Below are 14,883 nucleotides of genomic sequence, written 5' to 3' on the forward strand. Positions count from 1 at the left end.
ACTGTTACATGTTAATCTACACTGTACGAGGTGTGTCAGAGAAATTCCAGGAATGATGTCACAAAGGTATATTTCAAACCAAAACTGCAAATTTTCCCTTTCCATATGGATTATCAACCAACAAAGACATTCTGCTGCGTCTGCCTGATTCAGTGTGCAAGAGGAGGCGGGCGTTCACAACAACCTGAGCATCTGACAGTTCCTGGCTGAGAAGAACATTAATGCGGTGGTCACAGAGTGGTGAGCCTTGCACCATCCTTTTGTTGAGAACCACTGAAACTTTTTTTTTTTTTTTTTAGCATTCGTTGAGTTTCCCTGTAGTGTCACTGCTGCAACGACAAATGAAGATATTTCTTGTGTGGACGTTGAACAATAAAAATAAAAGTTTGGGGATTATCAGTTGAAAGAACATATTCTAGAACGTGAGTACTGTTTTGGAGGGAATCGTCGTCTGGATTTTACCGCCAATACACAAGGGGGGGTGTCAATGCTTGTGCGTTTATTTACTTTGATGCATTTGCAGAGCTGATATCAAGACAATGAGGTCATCGAGAGCAGCAGCCCATGGAATGTTGCAGTCACACCATCACTGATAACATTCATCAACTAGACATGGTCGCAGAGAGCCACAGTGTATCCCGCCATCTGGATTTTGTCACACACTGCAGTATACACGTGGATGAAAACACGATTCAAGTGGAGCTAGTGGGAATGTGTGTCATTTGTTTAAAATGCCATAAATTTACCAAAAACATACAAAATGTGAATATGTACAAATGTGGCTATGTTGTCCAAAGGACCGGTGACTAATTAAGATGTATTCCAAGAGGGATATCCTTCAAATCTGTTACGGCACAACAATTTAAAAAAACAAAATGAGACAAAAAATGGTTTTGAAAAACAATTTTATAAAAACAAACCAAAAAAAAAAGAATATATCCTGTACATGTTCTTAAATGCATACTGTAGTAATGCTACAAGACGAGACACAATCTACAAAACTGACATGCAAGCACAAAACACTGACAAAAATGAATACAACATCAGTTCTGTCATTTCATGCGGTCCTCTTCCACTTCAGAATTATTTCATACCATGTGGCTGCAAAACGCAAAAGATGACAAATCAAGAAATGCATTTCAGTAAGTATCAAGGCATCAATTTTCCATTGTTCACTGCTAGTTATTGGTGACAATAAATTCATTCTAATTTCACATTATTTCATTTATGTGCGCATGCATTAATGAGCTGCTTTTGGCAGAAATTACAACATATTTAACGTTTACTGATATATGCTATCGCCGCTGATGTGCACCCATTAACAGTAAAAAAAAAAAAAAAAAGACAGTTATCTGCCAGGAAACAAAACCAGAGAATTAAAACATTTTACAAATTTACCTTTGCAACCCCCCCCCCTCAATTAGATACCAACTCTAATCGAGACAGTTAATTTATTGATCAACATGGAACAAACTACTGTTGTAAATTATAAAGGTCAATAAAGATGAGCTGAGTTGAGCAGCGTTCTTGTCAAGATTTCTTAATGAGGTCGTACCTGTCTGCTTTGGTGAAGAACACGTGCGGATGGAGGCAGACTTGTGGAGAAAGTGAGAAGACGGGTGGGGGGGGACTGCGCTTCTGGAGCTGAGGAGACCGTTGCTGATGCCTTGAGGTCTGATGGACAATGAAAATTGGAAATAAATCTTTAAAGAGGAATCAACGCAAACTGTTTTTTTTTTTTCAAGAATATGTTCTATGTAAGCCCACTAGTTGAAAAGGGGCATTTTGATAAATATTGCGTTTGGTTATTTGTCTGTGTTCCCTGAGATTAGCTGTCAATCAGTCCCTCCACCCGAATGAGGATAAATTACATTTAAAATGGATAAATGGTTTACAGAAAATTTGGTGCTGAATGTTTTACTTTACCCAAAAACCTTCAAGCGGAAGTCAACGCAAACAATATGTTCCCAGCAGGCCCACAACCACCAATCACGGCTCAGATTCAGAAAACAGGTTAGCCGTCATTGGTGGTTGTGAGCAGTTGTGATGTCATTTTCAGTCGACACAAGACAAAATGGCTGCCCCCAGAGATGGCTAAAAACGAGTGCATTTTGCTGCTTAACTTATATTCCACAAACGCAAAATTAATCAGAATGCAGTGTTTCAACTAGTGGCCTCTCTCTCTCTCTTTGAATTATAACTGAGTGAAAAGGTATTTATTTAGTCAATCCAGTATGATTATAATCATGCATCATCTTCATAATTATACATTCAGAGGATTCCCATGTTTACTGGTTGGTATCATAATACAGCGCAGTCAACTGTATTGACGGCACACCAATTTCATGAGGTCTTACGAGTCTGTTTTGGTAGAGAGCACAGTTTGGGAGCCGACTTTTGGGTGGCTGCTATGGGCTGTTTTGGAGTTGGTTCTGCAGATGAGAGTGCTGTGATGCAGGACAGAGGCGCAGGATCTACTGTAGAGTGTGGAATTAACACATCTTTACTAGTTTTGTTCTGTTTGTCTGCCAGGAAAGTAAAGTAAAGCTTGTCAATGCAAACTGTCATTATCCATTCAAATAGTCCTCATCCATGGGTGGCGCCTAAAGAGTGTTGTTTGTATCCAGAAATATTAAATATAATCTCCCTTACCACAAGGCCAAAACGAAAGGCAATATCGTCATCTTTGACCTTGGGGTCCAAAGGAGATCCGACAGACTCCCCCGGTCCGCCTGAATCCTTTAGACAGACTGTTTGAGGATCCTTTACCCTTTGAATTACTGTGGGAAAAATAGTAGTCTTAGTAAATGAATCTTTATAACGACATCTCGATCATATTTCATTCATGTCGGGCTACACAGCAGAATTACTGTGTTTTTTTATTTTATTTTATTGTTTATGTGATCTAGCTCATAGTAAAGCCCCAAACTGTGCTGTTACAGGGTGTCTCAGGGTTCAATATTTACTGACTATATCGACCTAGAGGCAAAGCTGATCGTATAATCAATTCAAATTTATTTGTCAGGCCGATTTTTTTTTTTTTTAAACGCAGTTAACGCCTCGGTAGTTCAAAGTGCGTCCCTGTGGGTGAGCACTATCTACACTAACAAACATGGTTAGGAACACTAAGTAGCTAGTTTGCGAAAGGAGAATCAGTGTTGCCAATTCAGCAATTTAGTTGCTATAATTAGTGACCTTTTCAAACTCTCTCGCAACCATGTTTGAAAAAGGCGACTGACTAGTTTAATTAACAGACAACACGAGTGGAACTATTTTCACATTTAACATGTTGGAAACATTTGACCCAAGGTTTGTACTTCCAAGCCACAAATATTTTACAGCCTGCCTCACCTGTACAACTCTATGCAGCTTAACTTTTTTACTGTATTTGCGTCACTCTGCAAGAGCGTGATTAAAGTTTTTATTGTTGCTATAACATCTGGGGGATCTATACAGTAAACCTATTGCTTCTTCTGGATACTTGTTTTTACAGAAAAGATGTTTTTCCTCCGATTTTAGCTCATTCCAAACATCTGTCATATCTATCAATATTCACTTATACGAACATACAGTTGCACGGAGCAGCTAATATTATGATGCCAAGAGTGTTTCATGATTCCCTACCAGACTCCTCTGGTGCAAAGCACAGTTTGGCACCACATTTTACGGGTGATGCTGCAGACACTTGAGGAGTTGGTCCTAGAGATGAGGAGGCCATGGTGGATGACAAAGGTGCAGGGCCTATAATAAAGTATAATATGGATTTATTTTTATTGGTCTGCCAAAGAGCTGTAAATAAAATACACCAGCACAAAGCTTAAAGCAATCTAGAGAGCATACGTGTCATATAGCGTGACGGGACAGACATCAATCTAAAATCTGGCATTTATAACAGGCGGTATAATAAAGAAATAAAATAAAATACATGTAAAGAAAATTATATATGTAAGCAGACATTCCAATGATATATGCTTCTTTTTGATTTTTATAAATGACTTATTTTTATACAACTGCTGGACTTTATGTTTGTCAGCCTCACCCCATGGTGTTAAAATAACAGGAAAGGCCACATCCTCCTCTTTGACCCTGGTGTCCAAAGAAGACCCAGCGGGTTCCCTCGGTCCTTCATTGTCTATCAGGCAGCCAATGTGGGCCTCCTTCTCCCTTTGAATGATCACTGGGCGAAAAAGAGATACATACAGAGCATTACCATTAGTTTCAGGGTTATACTGTAATATTGTATTCATTCACTTTGTTTCAATGTTTTGCTATTTTGTTCCGGTACTAAAAAGAATTACAACCTCAATTTAGTACATTTCTTGCATCAGTGGCATATGCGAACTAACCTTCCAGGAGACTCTGATATAAATCTTTAATGGCTGCGACAATTTCAAGTTCTTTAGCTGTGACTCCCTCCAAACCATAGAGGTAACCACAGGACACCTTGTCTTTTTTCGCATACCCGTACAGCAAAAGAGGATGCAAACCCACCATCTTGAATTTATGATCCTGAAAACATACTAGGAACATTATCCAAGTACATATATAACCCTTTCCAGATGTACAGTAAAATGTGTCTGTAGGGCTTTCTAAACTTACAAGAATCCGGACTGTGTCCACTAACTTTGGCGCATTACCCGTTTTTCTGAGTTTTGTTGCCCATTCCCTGGTGGCCTTTTCTTGAGCCCTCTGGATTTTCTTCTTCATGGGCTGTTGAGTTCCACAAAGTTTGCATACCTTGCACGCGACTGGGACGTGCTGCAGGCAAGATACGCACTGTTTTACAGTTGATCTTGGCATTCCTAATGCAACAGAAGAAGGGAAATAATTACTAAAATATACATCCATCTTCATTTGTGTCACAGGTGAAGTGGAGCCTATCCCATTTGGGTGCACATGGGATAAACCCTGAACTGGTCGCCAGCCATTAGCAGGGCACATATAAACAAACAATTTACACTTACACTTATGCGCAATTTGCAGAATGCATTGTATTAAATGACAAAAAAAAAAAAAACCTTAACATTGCAATGCAGGGATGACATTGATTGATGCAATAAATCTGGAACAGAGACTATACTCACTCTGGCTGTTCAAAAATACAAAAAAAATGTTTACTTGCATTACCTGCAAAATTGATGTTAACGTTGATGTTAGCTTACTTAGTGTAAATAACTTCACAAAAGTGGCCCTCACAACGCATTCGAATGCACCATACACAGAGCCATGTTACCAGAATAAGGTTTTAAGTATAGTTTTGAAAAAGTGCATGCACAGGACACTGACGATGACTAAATGAGGTCCGGCAATAGCAATAGCCCTTTCTCAAGCTGCAGCTTCTATCCCAAACATTGTAATTCATGAGCGCCACTGTGTGCATTTTTGGAAGAACAGCAACTCTACGGACCTTTTCACGTTTGTCGTTGAGAATGTTGGTTCACCTTTAGTGAAATTATTTTTGATTGATTATATGAACAATCAATCGGGTGTGGTACTTATATTTAGATCGCGTGAGCACACCGAATTAGTTTTTCCTTTCTAGCAGGATTTTTTTTTTCTGCCACAACTGGGATAATCTAGTTTTTTCTTACATAGAATAATTTATTTAACGTCAAATCCCACGCCCCTCTGGTCCCAAAACGCACGTGGACTCGCGAGAATACAGGCGAATAACAATGATGACGTCAAACGTATGCGACCGTCTGTGTATCCGCCAGTAAACAACTTTACCACAACATTTCTGTAAGTCACTTAAAATATAAATGCAGGGAATTATTACGATCTTATGAGAATGTTTCGTTTGGCGGCTCCCAATTCAGTGACGCTAACCATTAGCAGTGCGCATTGTGTGACTGCAGCACGTAGTTGATTTTTGTTAAAATTGTTCCCTGCGCCTGACTGCTTGCAGCATTTAAAGTTGATGGTTAACGCATGAAAAAAAGAAAATGTAATCCACGTACGTGCAGAATTATTCATTGTTAATTTTTACTAAATGAATTGCATGATGTCCGTCGTGTAAACCTTTCTCCCGCTGCACTAGCCATACATGATTCTTAATACACCGTAACACCCAATAATTGGGGTTCATTCACAGAATTTAAGAACATCATTCCGCCTGAAGGATGTTGTCTTCTGTCAACCACATTGGATGAGCAGAATACAGGATGCCTTACCACTGTGTGGCGTACGGATGCGGCAAAACTGCGGAAAACAATGTGACCCTTTTTCGATTCCCCAAAGACCCCGAGGAATTTCGAAAATGGGAAAAGCAAGTTCAGCGTACTCGCAGCAACTGGTTTGCCTCACCCAACTGTCACCTCTGCAGCGACCATTTTGGTAAAGACTACTTTGAGTCCATATCACCCTTAGGGGTTCCGAAGCTGAGACCTGGAGCGGTTCCCACTGTGTTTGTCCGTCCGCACTGCTCTTCCTGCTCTGGCACTGGCTGTATTAATTGCCTCCCTGCGATCAAACAGTGGAGCGTTGATGCAGAACCAAAAGAGAGTAATATTACAGTAAGTAGTTATTGTTTTGTATAGAAAAGTTCACTGAACAGCGTTAAGATTTCCAATTGTGTAATATGCGTCTTTTTCAGACTCCTTCAAAAAGTAACGAAATAGCACCGTTAAGGTCGCATAGTACAGATGGGGCAAGTGATGAGGAACGTCAGAAACAAGGACAAGAAGAAGAACAGTCAAAAGTGGAAAAAACAGGTTAGAGCTCTCTAGAATGAGGAAAATCATATAAAGGGTAGAACATGGGGGAAAAAAATAAAATTGTATTTTTTTTACAGCGGTGTGCGAGACGTGTGGCGCAGCTGGCTGCAGGAGCAGCTTTTACTCAAAAAGCAAGCGTTTCTGTACTATAGCCTGCTCACGCTCCTTTGCTTCCCGCTTCAAGAAGTCAGCCACACGGACACGCCTGCAGGTAACAAATCATTCAGTATGTATTTTGCATTACAACTCTCCCATTTCCTGTGACTCAGTCCTTCAGTCACTTATAAACTTGGAGTGCAGTGGCGTACGTAACGTAGGGTTTTGTAAACCCATGGGCCCTCTTGTGGTCAAACTTTTTTTTTTTTTTTAATGAAACGTTGCCGCGGTTGACCATCGCAGCGACAGGTAGCACGGAATGAAACGTCAGACTGGGTCACTGCATTGTGTTGGGGGATATAAGCCCCCCAACCAGCCAATTTAAACTGATCCATGCGACTTTTATGTTAGCCAATGTTTACTTAAGTTATTAGATTTGATGGTACAATGGCACCTTGAGTTTATTGGAGCCAAATTTTATTTTGTGTATTCAAACGTTGGCATGACTTTTAAATTCATGACTTGGCATCAATTCCCATTCGCATAATTGTTTTGAAAACCCCGGCTTCAGTAGAGTATATTACAATGCAGCCTGAATGCAAATGTATGTGTACCGTACAGTGTAAAAACTGAGTTGTGTTTTAATCAGAATCAACTGACTGTACCTCTTTCCCTGCAGGAAAATCCTCTTGCAAAAAAGGCCAAAGTCTTTAGTAAGTTCACCAAAGCTCGCTCGGCAGTACTGGATGGTGAGAGCTACACACAAAACACACACACACACACACACACACACACACACACACACACTCACTCATCTGATGATTGTACAAACTGCTCATTGTACGGTACTTATGTTTGATACTTGAATATATACAGTACCATATTTTTCAGACTATAAGACTTAAAGACTACAATTACATTTTTTATGATGTCCGTATTTTGTTATGGAAACCACTGAATACCAAGTCGTTATGGCCAGAACGCTGATTGTTCTGAATACTAAAAAAAAAAAAAAAAATCCAACATTAGCATCCGAAAAGATGCAGAAAACTTGATATTTTTGGGGAGAATTGCGCAACTCACTGGCTCCGGCGCCTTGTTTGACCCAGCGCGTGCATGACATCATCGGGCCACTTTTGATTCCGGAAGTCAGCTGAACAAGCACTAGGTTTTGGCGAAGTGCGACATGGATCGTGATGTGTTTTCCGACTCGGCGTCGAGTGGAATTTGAATTTGCCAACAACGAACAGTCTCAGGCCGAAGATATTTCAAACATGGAATTTATCCAGCCATATCGGTTTGAGCCCTATCTGGATGAAGGGGCTTGAGCACATCCTGGGCCGTAGTCGTCTTCAGACTCTGAAGATTGTGGTGACCAGCCTCAAGCTGCAGAAGCAGAGAATGAGCACGCAGGCTCCAGAACACAGAAATGGTTAATTGTATTCTCTATTTATTTTGAAAATGCAAACAATAATTTAGAAAAAAGATAGAGTCACACATTAGTTTCTATGACGACGACGTGTGCTTTCATTTCTTCTTCTACTTTCTTTTGGCGGTTGGCTACTATGTTTAGTGCATTACCGCCTCCTTCTGAAATGGAGTGCCTATGACAATAATTCCATATTTTATGATGATTCGAATCAGAAAATTTTGATCCGGTGTTTTTTTTTTTTAACGGCCAGTCCTAATGTTAACTCATTCTATCCCAAGGACATATTATATTATATGTCATTTCGCAGTGGGTCTGAAAAAGTCTGGTACAGAATGAGTTAATATGAGTAATCACCATCAATTCGTGCACAGCCTGTGCCACTGAAAATGAATTCACCTTAGAGCGGGATCCAATTCTTACATATTTTTATGAAACACTTTAATATCCAAGTAGAAATTAACACTTCTTCAAATGAATGGATATGAACCGAACATTGCATGGTTTTCGAATTGCATGGGTCAGCGCTACTGGCAAATCGTGAAGAAGGCGGATATGACATCAGCGGACCACATTGTTGTGGATTCACTGGCTGAAAAGTGTGCAGCTGTGCACGTGTGTTTTTCTTCAGCTTCATTTGGATTATGCCGTCAAGTTGCGTTGCCGGTTTTTGTTCGAACCGGCGGGAGGATGGCGTGTGCCTGTTTCGGTTCCCCAAAGATCCGGTTTTACGCGAACAATGGTCAAAGCAAGTTCGACGGACAAGAGTTCATTGGACGCCCACTCCTACGTCGGTGTTGTGCAGCGCACACTTTGAAGACGACTGTTTCGACATGGTCCCGGCACTGAAGCAGTCACTCGGTTGTAGTGTGCAACACCCAATGTTACTTTTGCCAACGGCTGTCCCGACGTTGTTTCCGAGGGGTGATCGGAGAATTGGAAAAACACTTGTTGGAAAGAAGCGTCGATCGACAGCCATTAATAAAAGACAAAGTGAACAGGTAACCGCTCAAACTGGTAACACGCACGCAGGCATGTTTGCTCGTATTTTGCTTTCCTTCCTGACCTTATGTCGTTGGGACTATCAATGGGATGAATTTTTTTGGCTATAATTGGGTGCATTTACATTTTATTCTTGAAATGTTTATTGTCCCTCTATAACAAAGAGGTGAAAAAAAGACCACCCATAGCCATCATCCCCCAATGGAGTAAGTAGAAAGTACATGCAACGGCAACACTGCTGATGCAAAATGAATATACTGCTAACCAATGAAAACGTAGCGGTTTACAAAGCTGAACTATTAAGTCAGTGTTTCAGTTTTGAAGGTTTCATACCCAAATCAACAAAGTTCAAACTTTCTTTCAGCTGGTGGATGAGTTGATCATGGAATATGAGCGGAGCGAAAGTGGTACACAGTCGACACGTGTTGAAGCAGACTTGGTTGATGAAACTGGTGTGGCCATGCGAAATGTGAGGATATGCAAAATGATGAATTGTTAAACCACAACGATTTGTCCTCCACCTTGTTTTCAATTTGATAATGTACATGTAATTTACTATATATATATATTTTTTGAAGAATGAAATTGCAGAAGGCACCCATTTACGGACCTGTATTTTATAGGTCTATTTGAAAATGTGACTGTATTTCAACGTCATTTATTATTGAAATATGTTGTGCTCATGCTCCGCTTCTGCAGTTTGAGGCTGGTAACAGCCATCTTCATAGTTTGAAGGCGACCCCGGCCCAGGATGTGCACAAGCCCCTTCATCCAGGTTGGGCTCAAACCGATGGTTATGCATACATTCAAGATCTGAAATGTCTTCACCCTTAGACTGTTCATTGTCCATACTCGATGCCGAGTCGGAAAACACTTCACGGTCCATGTCGCACTCCCAGCGCTTGTTTCAGCTGACTACCGTATCACATGTGGCCTGATAACGCACCTTTTTAATCATGTTTTTTTCAAAGTAATCCCTGGAATCTTATTTGTAATTGTACTGTTTCTTAATAATAATAATAATAATAAGAAACTATTAAGTTGTGTTTTGTTTTCGTCCCACTCACTGTAAACATTAACTGAAAGACTGAACACAAATGTCTGCCAGGGGGAAAAAAGCATCTTCTGCAGATTACAGATCAACTCGGGAAGATTTTCTTGGTGTTAACATTTCTTGCAACGCAGATGCCTCTTAATCAGAGCACGAAAAACTTTATGCCAAAAACAAAAAGCATACTTCCAATGCAAGGTCGACAGTTTGCGTGAGTTCGTTGAAAAGTAAAGTGAAAGTACCCACTTCTTCATGATGCATTTTTACTGACTGCAGCGACTTATAGTCTGAAAAATATGGTCTTTTCCCCCCCCCCCCCCCTCTGGAAATGTAACTTTCTTTGTAATCCGTAGCACCTGTTGCACTTTTTGAATGGGGCGACTACTTGGAGAAGGAAACATCCTTGGGGGCGTCTGTCTCCTGCTTCAGACATGTGAGTACATCAAATATGGTGGAATCTAAAACTGTGAGCATCCAAAACTGTTGCACAAAATAGAAACTAAATTATTTTTTTATTTTTTTCTGACTTCCACAGGCTCCCATGTGTGCTCAATGGGACGACATCAGTGTTGGGATGAAGGTAGAAGTCTTAAACACCAACGCTGTCCTGCCCACTAAAGTTTACTGGATCGCTACTGTCATACAAATTGCAGGTGCGCACATGTTCCCATCGGTGCCATAAATGTATAGGTCCCGCATTTTGTAACTTCTGTAATGCAATTGCTCAAATTGTTACCTTTGCTCTGATAGATAGCGGCAATCAGGCCAAATATGGAATTGAAGCTTGCAGCATTGCCGGCCACAAATAGTTTGATTTTAAAAATAATTACTTCAAAAAAAGGACACATGGTACACACATTTGGTCCAGTTCAAACAAGTCTGTCTGTACGACGACGCTACACTAAAATGGTTTAATATATTGTCTTTACCCATGCCAGGATACAAAGCCTTGTTGCGATACGAGGGCTTCGAGCATGACAGCGGCCGCGATTTCTGGTGCAGCCTCGTTTCAGGCGAGCTGCACCCCATCGGGTGGTGCGCCATGACCGGCAAGCTCCTGGTGCCTCCGCAAGGTGAGCATGCACAATTGGGGCATTTTCTTTGCAAAGGCAGATTGTTTTGATAAAGCTCTTGTGTTGGCTATGAAGTGTCAATAAATGTGTTTTGACAACTTGTGTGTTGTAGATGTGGCCAACATCCTTGACTGGAAAGAGTATCTGATGAAAAAGTTGGTGGGGGCCCACACGCTGCCTGTTGAGTTCTACCTTCAGGTAAAACGCGTGAAAACAGACACACGTACTCAGTATAATAGTAGCAGTGGCGATGTAGATATGATCCATTAGAATGCTTTTCCAGTTGTTATACATAAAGTATCCGTAATGAACAAAGTATGAAGTCAGCGTTGGATTTGATTGTACGATGCGCCGCTTTTTTTCTTTTAGCTGAACGAGAGCTTGAAGCAGGAGTCCTTCAAAGTGGGCATGCGCGTCGAGGTGGTGGACCCCAAATACGTTAGCCGCACCCGCAAGGCCGTCATAGCGTCAATTACCGGCGGGCGCTTACGCCTCTTGTACACGGACCAGAGCGACTCCCCTGAAAACGTGATCACGGATTTCTGGTGCCACCTGGCTAGTCCTCTCCTGCACCCGATCGGTTGGTCCAAACAAGTGGGTCATGACATCAAAACACCCAGTGAGTCGACATACACACTTTGACCATTAAAACTGTCTCTACACATTAATCAATTGCAATGTATTGCACCTAAAGGTTAATGGGTTAATGATTAAAATCAGTTGTTAGTTTTAATCCTAATGTATTTAATTTAAGAGTTAATTATAACTGGAAATTAGCTGTTACTTTTCTATTCTGACAATATTACTTTCATCATTGTGGCAAAAGGAGATAAAAGCACTTTGGGTACTTTGAAGTTAAAAGATTACTTCATAAAAGTAATTCTCTTTGTTTTCTGCTTTTGTTTACTATTTAGCGTAGCTGTAGAATAAGAATCATGGTATAACCATTGGTTTTTTTTTGTGTCTCGCAGGTGTGAAATCTCCAGGTGCTGGTTTGAAGGGTAATTGTGACAGTACATACAACCTCTTTAAAAAGGTAAATATTTGTTTGGTTCACATAAAAAATATGAAAATTGTGATAAAACAATGCATATTTCATTGCTGATTTATTTATTTTTTTAAATGAATGCCTAAACTCTGTCTAACATTCAACTCCCTCTCATGTCATCTCCAGCCCAGGTTTGTCTACATGGACGGGTGTTTCTTTGAGGAGGGAATGAAGATAGAGGCCATCGACCCTCTAAACCTGGGTAGCATCTGCGTGGCGACTATACACAAGGTTGACATTTTTCTACTTCCCAAAAAATGTGTTCAGCAGAAACATATTGGAGACAAGATGTGTATCCTCAATGTACCTTTTCACAGGTGCTGTCAGACGGCTACCTGATGGTCGGCTTCGACAGCGGGCCATCGCTCGTTACTGACTGGTTCTGTTACCACGCCTCCTCTCACGCCATTCTACCCAAAGACTTCTGCAAAAAGAATAACATCCCTCTCACCGTGCCGCGTGGTATTTGTGAATATATTCTACGCGTTATATTTCTTCATCACAGAAAAACAAAAACAGAATATTGTATCAGGAGCTTTATGTTAAATGAACCCAGACGTTTTGTATGTTTCAGTGATTTGGTGCAAGGAAGAACAAGCGCGCACAAGATTAAAAAATATACCTACACACTGTAAATTGGTGACATCACAGAGAATTCTAAAAATTAAGGGCGATTCAAATTCTTATTTTCTAAAATGATTGTTGCATTGTAACGGCTAAAAATCATTTGAATTAGTTTCATACATAAAATTCAAATTTCTTAGTGAATTGAGGAAATAGGGGTTTCATTAGCTATAATATTGATATAAAAATTACGAAACAGTTATTACAAAACATCTACTTTGAGTTGTATCTGTATATATATTTTTTCTAATGTCCGGGAGTGTAAAAAAAATATGAATAAAGTGCTTGAATTTGGAAAGACTTTTCATCCTAATTTAAAGATGCTAATCCTGAGTGTTAATCTGACAGGTTTTGACCTCAAGACCTTCACCTGGGAAACTTACCTCAAGGGGACCAATTCAACAGCTGCACCTCCACATCTGTTCAACACTGTAAGGAATGAAAAGTAACTCTTAATAGATGAATGTGCAATTGGTCTAAATTTGAATTCACAACAACCCCCCCGTCTTTTTGCACCTGGGTAGGACTTTCCAGGTCATGGCATCTCCCCCAACGTGAAACTGGAAGCAGTGGACCTGATGGAGCCGCGTCTGGTGTGCGTGGCCACGGTGAAGCGTTGCGTGGGACGGCTGCTCCTCATCCACTTCGACGGCTGGGACGATGACTTTGATCAGTGGGTCGACCACGAGTCCCCCGACCTCTACCCCATTGGATGGTGTGAGCTCACCGGCTACCAGCTCCAGCCGCCCCCTGGACTTGGTAAATGCTTGCAATGCAAGTTTCACTGACACAGAGGCATTTATCTCACAGTACAGTAAACCCATTTGTCGGGGTGGAGAGCGTTATAGAACCACCCGCAGACTATATACAAAACTTTTATTTATTTATTTTTTGATGGTGATAAGATTTTTTTAATTATACTGTATATCGTCACCCTCTTAAAACAATGCTCTAAGTCATGTGTGTATATATACATATATATACATACATTTAAACAGAATAAACCGACTGCGGTGCTTTCTGTGTCTCCAGTTGTGGAAAACTATGTGGTGCAGACCAAGAAGCCGAAGGTGCCTTTGTTTAGGAAAAAAAGTAAGTTCTCCCTTTCGCCATCATACAATTTGTTCTAATACATCTTTTCATGCCAGTGCGTCATGTTACTTTACTTTATAGGGCGGAGGAACGCAAAGAAGCGCTCGCAGCTGCTTCAAGCAAAAGAGGACAACGGCGACGACGACTACAATGAGGATGAAAAACCGCCTTCGTGCAACGCGACTGTCCAACCTCCGCGAACGAAAAACATGACATGTCTTCCGAACATGCCCCTTGTTGAACCCAAAAGAGAACCAGAGGAGCGAGAAAGTAAGTGCACAGAAGCTGGATGGATATATATTTTAGACATATCGATCGTATTTATGTCCAGCAGCTGACTTTTATCTCTTTTTTTTTTTATCTCTTCAGTCGCTGCAGTGGAAGTGAAAGTGGAGGAGGTGGAAATGGAGACCCTGATCTCCAGTCAAGCTCCAACATAACGCTTCAAGAAGACTTTCAGAGGGACTGTGAAACATCAGTTGATGCCTGATTTATTTATTTATTTATCTTTTTACCTTTTCCCCAAAGAAAACCTGTTTTTGAGCTGAGGCCAGTAGTGGACATAATGGAACTGGACACAGTAGGCTGGGACGGAATCACAGACAAAAGACAGACCAAAAAAAAAAAAAAGAAAAATCTTTTTTCTCAATAGTAATTATGTTTTTCCATTGCTTTATCTGTTTATGATTCAGTATATTTTAAAGAAAACATAAGGTCAACTTCATTGTGTGTGTCTTTTTTTTTTTTTTTAA

The 14,883-nt window shown here is 40.6% G+C and overlaps 2 protein-coding genes across 15 annotated transcripts; one reads left to right on the top strand and one right to left on the bottom strand.

Annotated features, from left to right (window-relative positions):
- Positions 1-675: 675 nt before the first annotated feature.
- On the bottom strand, positions 676-14,878 carry LOC147129252 (uncharacterized). 12 transcript variants are annotated; one of them, XM_086016469.1, is made up of 12 exons: positions 13,556-14,878; positions 13,423-13,468; positions 12,723-12,839; positions 7,478-7,568; positions 6,307-6,462; positions 4,600-4,802; positions 4,347-4,520; positions 4,040-4,177; positions 3,625-3,741; positions 2,653-2,780; positions 1,556-1,674; positions 677-1,101 (listed from the first exon to the last, which is right to left on the bottom strand). In XM_086016469.1, exons 7-12 carry the CDS (start codon positions 4,492-4,494, stop codon positions 1,089-1,091), a joined length of 663 nt encoding a protein of 220 aa, XP_085872595.1. In that variant the 5' UTR covers positions 4,495-4,520; positions 4,600-4,802; positions 6,307-6,462; positions 7,478-7,568; positions 12,723-12,839; positions 13,423-13,468; positions 13,556-14,878; the 3' UTR covers positions 677-1,088. The 12 variants fall into 12 exon arrangements, with proteins under 12 accessions (XP_085872594.1, XP_085872595.1, XP_085872584.1 ...); XM_086016458.1 differs by having other exon boundaries at positions 4,347-4,802; XM_086016461.1 differs by having other exon boundaries at positions 4,347-4,802; positions 6,284-6,462.
- On the top strand, positions 5,645-14,850 carry l3mbtl2 (L3MBTL histone methyl-lysine binding protein 2). 3 transcript variants are annotated; one of them, XM_086016450.1, is made up of 18 exons: positions 5,645-5,742; positions 6,095-6,515; positions 6,596-6,713; positions 6,794-6,927; positions 7,492-7,561; positions 10,648-10,727; positions 10,830-10,947; positions 11,233-11,367; positions 11,480-11,565; positions 11,737-11,986; positions 12,339-12,403; positions 12,542-12,646; positions 12,733-12,877; positions 13,388-13,470; positions 13,564-13,798; positions 14,072-14,131; positions 14,213-14,401; positions 14,501-14,850. In XM_086016450.1, exons 2-18 carry the CDS (start codon positions 6,165-6,167, stop codon positions 14,569-14,571), a joined length of 2,295 nt encoding a protein of 764 aa, XP_085872576.1. In that variant the 5' UTR covers positions 5,645-5,742; positions 6,095-6,164; the 3' UTR covers positions 14,572-14,850. The 3 variants fall into 3 exon arrangements, with proteins under 3 accessions (XP_085872576.1, XP_085872577.1, XP_085872578.1); XM_086016451.1 differs by having other exon boundaries at positions 7,492-7,525; XM_086016452.1 differs by lacking the exons at positions 5,645-5,742; positions 6,095-6,515; positions 6,596-6,713; positions 6,794-6,927; positions 7,492-7,561 and adding exons at positions 8,185-9,242; positions 9,608-9,712; positions 9,943-10,018.
- Positions 14,879-14,883: the final 5 nt, after the last annotated feature.

The sequence above is a fragment of the Filicampus tigris genome, chromosome 19 (assembly GCF_054856515.1).
Source record: "Filicampus tigris isolate MCC_2025a chromosome 19, RoL_Ftig_1.0, whole genome shotgun sequence".
Taxonomy (NCBI): domain Eukaryota; kingdom Metazoa; phylum Chordata; class Actinopteri; order Syngnathiformes; family Syngnathidae; genus Filicampus; species Filicampus tigris.

Coding starts and splice junctions, on each gene's coding strand:
- LOC147129252 (XM_086016457.1), bottom strand. CDS start 5,124: ATGCAAGTAAACATTTTTTTTGTATTTTTGAACAGCCAGA. Junction 4,803..5,084: donor TGTATTTTTGAACAGCCAGA/GTGAGTATAGTC, acceptor CTGTTGCATTAG/GAATGCCAAGATCAACTGTA. Junction 2,781..3,624: donor CTTTGCACCAGAGGAGTCTG/GTAGGGAATCAT, acceptor TTTTTCCCACAG/TAATTCAAAGGGTAAAGGAT.
- l3mbtl2 (XM_086016450.1), top strand. CDS start 6,165: ATGCCTTACCACTGTGTGGCGTACGGATGCGGCAAAACTGCGGAAAAC. Junction 6,928..7,491: donor CCACACGGACACGCCTGCAG/GTAACAAATCAT, acceptor CTTTCCCTGCAG/GAAAATCCTCTTGCAAAAAA. Junction 7,562..10,647: donor TCGCTCGGCAGTACTGGATG/GTGAGAGCTACA, acceptor TGTAATCCGTAG/CACCTGTTGCACTTTTTGAA.